The 6407-nt window shown below is 37.1% G+C and overlaps 1 protein-coding gene across 2 annotated transcripts; it reads left to right on the forward strand.

The window, feature by feature from the left end:
* The first annotated feature begins 550 nt into the window (after positions 1–550).
* LOC101161409 (gamma-glutamyl hydrolase) lies at positions 551–6259 on the forward strand. Of its 2 annotated transcripts, none has more exons than XM_020705788.2 (9): positions 551–1650; positions 1760–1874; positions 2859–2909; positions 2987–3071; positions 3881–4040; positions 4311–4417; positions 4736–4829; positions 4900–5037; positions 5541–6259. In XM_020705788.2, exons 1-9 carry the CDS (start codon positions 1533–1535, stop codon positions 5657–5659), a joined length of 987 nt encoding a protein of 328 aa, XP_020561447.1. In that variant the 5' UTR covers positions 551–1532; the 3' UTR covers positions 5660–6259. The 2 variants fall into 2 exon arrangements, with proteins under 2 accessions (XP_020561447.1, XP_004072343.2); XM_004072295.3 differs by having other exon boundaries at positions 1363–1650; positions 3881–4019.
* The last annotated feature ends 148 nt before the right edge of the window (positions 6260–6407 follow it).

Genomic DNA, 6407 nt, shown 5'->3' on the forward strand with positions numbered 1-6407 from the left:
ACGTTGAGAAGCCACAGATTTTTAGTAAACTCTGGCATGATCCTCCTGATCACCTCGTCCTTAGTCATGTGGAGTGGATAAAACTTGTAGAAAATGTGAATTATGGCAGGAGCAAAGGCCCGAGAATCCAAAAAAATAGAAATGGTGCATCTGATACTGGAAAAAAATGAAATGTAAGAACCCTTTGACCATCCATCCATTTTTTAAAGCCAATATTTTAATATTTAATTTTAAACATAGTCTTGATTTTTCTAATGAATATTTTCTGCACGTATTTTAGATAACTGATCTGCATTTCCTATGTTGAGTTCTAAAATAGTTATGTATATTTTTACATAAGAATTAAGTAATTCATCTTTGTCATGTGATTCATTGATACTTCAGTATTCTTAATTCTGTCTGATAGAAGTTAGGAACTGGATAATGATAAATCATGTAATGAAAATGGTTACGGTAGACCAGGGGTGGGATTATATAAATTCTATTCCTTCCACTCCCTTTCAAAGAATCTTTAATTTAATGTCTAATTATCCAAAGTTTTATGCATCTTTGTATGAATGTATGAATGCTGATTGTATTGTTTTGTGCATTATTCTTATATGATTGCTTCAAATAAACCATTTCAAATCCAGTCAAAATCAAAATATATGCCTCTGGGGGTCACGGGGGTCGCCAAAGCCTGTCCTGGCTACTGTGGGGCAAAGACGGGGACTCTGGACCCTTTTTTAAATTCGAAAAGCATCCAAATTTATTTGAAGTACCTCAATAAAAAATAAACTTGCAAAAGTAAACAGCCTGTAGTTGCAGTCTGAAAGGGATTTAGTTTAAATCTGAGTCTAATACAGTAAATAAAGTGGTGTTCCATATTTTGTGAAACACAAATTGTTGTTGGTGTTACTGTGACTGTAAATCTTCCTGTACTGTGTATATTTTTTGTTACTAAACCTAATTTGTTTTCCTAAAATAATGTCAGCTTCTGTTCTCCTTCCATTGCACAAAAAGGAAATGTATAAGTTAACGTTACCTTCTAATTTGATTTTTTTTTTTACCTTTTCCAAAACAGTTTTATTCAAAGTTGTGTGTGATGAAAGAAGTTTTAGTTAACATGAAATGTCTGGGTTGCGCAGGCGTAGAGACAGTCTTTGCATGCCTCAGCAGTGAGCTTGCTCGCCGCGGCTGCTTTCAATTTGACAGAAACTCGTCTCACAGCCGTGTAAATATCAGCCACTATTGCCTTTTCTTTTATTGTTCTCATGCAATCTTTGTGGCCATTGTTGCTAAGCCCTGCAGTATTTCACCACCACAGATGCCCAAACTTTTTACAAAAAATCCACCAAAAAAACAGTTTACCTCAGCAACCAACTTGCCTGACCGGTAGGAGCAGTGCAGCACATCTGGGAAATTCTCACTTCCCTCTGTAAAGTTTTAATATCCTCTTCTTGTACAGCATATTTTAGTCTGCACGTCTGTCGTTGTTCAACAGACACGTCTGATAGCTTTTCAGGACGGACTGGCTGATTTGCAACCAGAAAATGTCCAAAAAGGGATTTAAAGTTGAGATGTTTTTAGTTTTCCTCTGTTGGTTCGGCTGCAGCAGAGCTGTGCCACTAAAACCCAACCAGGAGGCTGTGAATGACAGACCTGTGATCGGTGAGTACAGTCTCTCCTCAGGAGTTTCACCAGGGTGTTTTAATGAGAAATTAATGTGTAAATGACGACTTTCTCTGAGGTCTTGTCATTATTTTTTCCCTCCCAACAGGCATCTTGACTATGATCGTTTCAGATGAGACCATGAAACCTTTTGGAAAAACTTACATTCCTGCCTCCTATGTGAAATACATAGAGTCTGCGGGTGGCAGAGTGATGCCAATCAGGTTGGTTAAATTGCTTATTCCAGCCGTATTAGCATAACATTAACCTGGAACTATGAGTTTAGTGCAGAGGTCTGTGACCTGAGGCTCTGGAGCCAAATGAGCGCCTGTCAAAAGTAGTACACAATTTTATAATTGGAGAAAATGCTTGTTCTCTGTATATTTCTGTTTCTGTTATTTATTTGTATGTACTTCAAAGTGACGACAATGCAAAGCAGTTTTAGAATTTTCGAGAGGGTGAAAAACGCATTTTTTTTATCAATGCAAAACAGCCCCAAATTGCTTTTCAAGTATAAAAGGCTGCAGAGCCCTGGTTTAAATTGATCTCAGCATAAAGGCTTTGTCACACAGCCACTAAGTACATTAGCGCATTTTCCATGGAGGAAATTTCCCTTTTTCATGATACATTAGTGATATATGTAATTCACAAGTGTTTCTTGCGGTGATGGATGTGAGCAGATGGCCTTCAACGGTTTTGACCGAAGGGTCTTGATGTGAATTCGGTTTTGAACTCTTCAAAATTTTGGAATAACTTTTATATTGTGTATAGATTCACATATCACATTTAAATTACGTCAAAGTCGCACAAATCCCTAATGAATTGCTTATAAACAACGCAATAATCATACACGGTTCATGTTCTCCGTTGATTTACGTGTTCTTTGCATGGTTTAGTAGTACTTCTTCCGTCGTTTTAACATGTTTTATTTGTGATACATCTGTGAGAATTTCACGTAAAAACCACAACTTTCTCACTTTTTCCAAGTATATTTACGTATGACCAATTTTTATCAGTGCCATTTGTGCAAAATGTACATACTGGCTGTGTGACGTCGACTTACAATAAGGGTTCTTGTGAAAAGAAAAGCATTTTTCAAGTTATATAAATCTGATGACATTCTTTAAATGATTTTAACCATTTATTCTGCAAATATTACTTTTTATGGATGGTTTGAGCAAACAATTTGACACCATTTTTCCACACAGATTAACTCTTACTACCACCGAATATGAAAAGATCTTCAAAAGTATAAATGGGTGGGTACAGCCGGCTTTGGGAAAATTAGAAGGTTTGGTTTAGATGCACCAACTGTTTTTCCTGTTTGCCTGTCCAGCTTGCTTTTCATTGGTGGAGCTACGGATTTGGAAACCTCCGATTTTGCCAGGGTGGCCAGGATTTTCTATAAACTAGCACTGGAGGTTTGTACAGCACATTGGGTCTTCTTTTCAAGATTTGGATGTGCTCTTACTGAAAGTTCACCCTGTTCATGGAAACACCCTTAAGGTAGTGACTGAGCTACAGTATGTGTCAGGTGTTTACCCTGTTCATGATCCTATAGAGCATGGGTGACAGATTGTCAAACATGTTTAACAACCAAACTGGCAATGTCCTTATTGGCTTAAAACACGCCTGAGTCAGGTAATCAACAGCAGATAAGGCAGGATTTCTGGAAAACCAACAGGAGGCCAGCCCTTGAGGCCTGGAGTTTGACACCTCTCCTATAGAGACTAAACAAAAACAGGAGCATTTTCTGCATTATGTAATGATACATTTTGAAAAAGTAATGCAGATTTTAGGAAAGAAAAAAAAGTTTCCCAAACTCTCAGGTATCACATTAATGAATTGGACTGCATTACTAAATTACAGAATGAAACGTTATTTAAATGTTGGGGAAAAAACTTTCATAAAATTGACATAAACACTTTTAAAGTGAAACAAAAAATGTGCACACACATTATCTCATTGTTTTGCTCAATTTGCTTAATTTTGTATTATTTTAATCAGTTTGTTGAAAATTCTTCAACTATTTTTGTCACATATTTAATTTCTTTGTACATTACTTTGCCTTCTAGTGTAAATATTTCTACAATGGCTGATATTTTAATGTATATTTTCATCTCATTTAAATGGTTCTGTTGCGTTTTGGTCTTTATCATGTGCATTTCTATTCTTCTACTTGTACGTGGAATATTTGCCTAACCAGTCTTTTGTGTGTTTGTGGCTCCAGGCCAATGATGCTGGGGACTATTTTCCTATCTGGGGCACGTGTTTGGGCATGCAGCTGCTCACGGTCCTGGTGGCTGGCGAAAACCTGCTGTCAAGGACAACAGCAGAGAATGTGGCTTTGCCGCTCAACCTCACCACAGGTAACCAGCAGGTTAGCACAGGTAACAGCTGTCTGTGATAGGCTTGATTTATTTGAAGCACATTTAGGATTTGTTGTCCAAATGCGAGAACAGTTAAAAGGCTTTGAAGGGCTGTGAGTGTTTATGAGGAACTGTACAAACCTCATCTAAACACTTGGTGTCAGTATAGACAAAGAGAAGTCTTTTTTTTTTAACTTTCACCTAGTTATTTCTAGATGTTCAGCTTACCATAATAACACTAAACAACTTATGAAAAATAATCCTTTTGATATATTGTCTTTCTTCCTGCAGAAGCTCAGTCCAGCAGGATGCTCAAGGATTTCCCTGAAGATCTTGTCAAAGCAATAACACAAGAACCTCTAACTGGCAATTTTCATCATTATGGCCTTTCAGTGCAGGTGTTTTTTTAAATTCATGTTTTATTTTAGAATTCTTTTTATTCTTTTTTTTCTAGAGTGATTTAGGGGCCTTCAGTTTACAGGTTATTTCCATTTTCTTTTTAAAGACCTCTATATGTGTCTTTTGTCTTTTTTTTTACGTGATATTTAACTCTATTTTGTCCATGTCTTTTGATCAAACCGTTGCTGTAAGAATGCATAATCACAAATAAGAACTGAAGCTGAATCAAAATGACACAAACAAAAGCACAACTTTGGACTCAAACAATAGTTAACCTTAAAAAATAAATCACTGCTTAACTGTCATAAATGTTTCAGAGCTTTCAGGAAAACGAGAAGCTGCGCAGTTTCTTCTCCCTCCTTTCCACCAACATTGCAGAGAACGGAGCTCACTTCGTCTCCACCTTTGAAGGTAACCTGATCATGAATGTAAATGAGGAATGACTTGCCGTTGTTGTGGATCACCGTTTCTGTCTGCCCAGGTAAAAGGTATCCCATCTACGGCGTTCAGTGGCATCCAGAGGTCAACCGTTTTCAGTGGAACAGGAATCTGAATTTCCCTCACTCCTCCCATGCTGTTCATTTATCATCTCTGCTGGCTGAGTTTTTCATCAATGAAGGTAACGCCACCAGTATTGAAACTGATGGACGAGGTACGATGGGGAGATATGACTTCCTTTGATTAACCGCAAATATAGAATCAAATCTTAACTTTTTCATATTGATGTTTAAAGGCAGAAATTATTCTCCAAAAATTCCACTCTTTTCCTCTGCCATTTCTATTTCTCCAAGTGTTAGCTTTTGAATACTAAGCCAAAAAAAGTGCCGCACATTTACAAGTTATCCATAAGTGCTGTTGAGTATCACTTTTTACTGTTAATAGGTTGTTTTGCTTTAGTGGAAACAATAGTTCTTTTGAAATTTGTCATCATGTGGAAAAAATATTTATTTTTGTGACTTTTGTTTTGATTTAATGGGTTTTTAGGATACTAGATCACAATAGTAGATTTGGCCTCAGCATGAACAGATTTTAAAATGACTACTGCCAAAGCTTCACTGTGTCTTATTATAGCCTGAACTGTATTTTTTTATGCCTCTCTTTAATCCCGTCTGATCTGTTTAGGAAGGAGAAGTTCACATCATTTTGACAATCTGGAGGAAGAGGAGTCATCGCTGATTTACACCAACACCCCCCTCTACACTGGAAACTTCACAGCGTATGAGCAGGTTTATTTCTTCTAAGATTAGGGGCTGACTGGATCCATGTCTGCTGCTCTCCACATCCAAATATGTTAGTGTTGATTACAGAGAAGCCTTGGAACGGAGGCCTGACTCACCCCTGTTGTTTCTAGGTGCTCTTTTCTTAATCAGGAAGTCTTTGCTACTGCTTTAGTAACTTTGGTGACTCAAAATAAGTGATTTCAAGCATCACAAAGGGGATTTTGATCAAACAAAAATACTTGGAGCTTTACATAGCTTCACATGTGACCCTGAATAATAATAATTGGCAGTATTGTATTCATAATTTTGAAAAATAATAAGACGTTTTAGGATCAAATGTTGCCATAGAAAATCCAAAACATTTTGATAAGACCATTTAAGAATAACAAATATTCAGAAAAAAATGCTGAATTGCTTTGATGTCAAAGGAACCAAAATTAAACAAAATGAGCCACAAATCTGCTAAAATACGTGAAATAAATTCAGTTTTATATGAAAGTGAAATTAAAAAAAAGATGGTGAAATACTTTTAGCCAATGGAAAGTAACAAAAGTGGGGGGGAAAACAAATTAAAGACAAACTTCTATGATGATGCAGAAAAAATAAACAGAATAAACAAAATATCAGACTCTTCCATCATTTCTGTGTCCTTGGCATGTTGGGGTCCACATCTGTGCCCCGGCGCCCTTTGTTTGGTGAATCGCCCGTGACCGTGAGGGCGTCACAACACGCACCGTTACGCAGCGCGTGGATTGGTCTCTGCGCGTGT

The sequence above is a fragment of the Oryzias latipes genome, chromosome 9 (genome assembly GCF_002234675.1).
Source record: "Oryzias latipes chromosome 9, ASM223467v1".
Lineage (NCBI taxonomy): Eukaryota > Metazoa > Chordata > Actinopteri > Beloniformes > Adrianichthyidae > Oryzias > Oryzias latipes.

What these genes read in the sequence shown, in the direction of transcription:
- LOC101161409 (XM_020705788.2), top strand. Translation starts at nt 1,533, where the DNA reads ATGTCCAAAAAGGGATTTAAAGTTGAGATGTTTTTAGTTTTCCTCTGT. An exon ending in ATCTTCAAAAGTATAAATGG is followed by an intron (nt 2,910 to 2,986) that starts GTGGGTACAGCC and finishes TTGCCTGTCCAG; the next exon opens with CTTGCTTTTCATTGGTGGAG. An exon ending in TGAGTTTTTCATCAATGAAG is followed by an intron (nt 5,038 to 5,540) that starts GTAACGCCACCA and finishes TGATCTGTTTAG; the next exon opens with GAAGGAGAAGTTCACATCAT.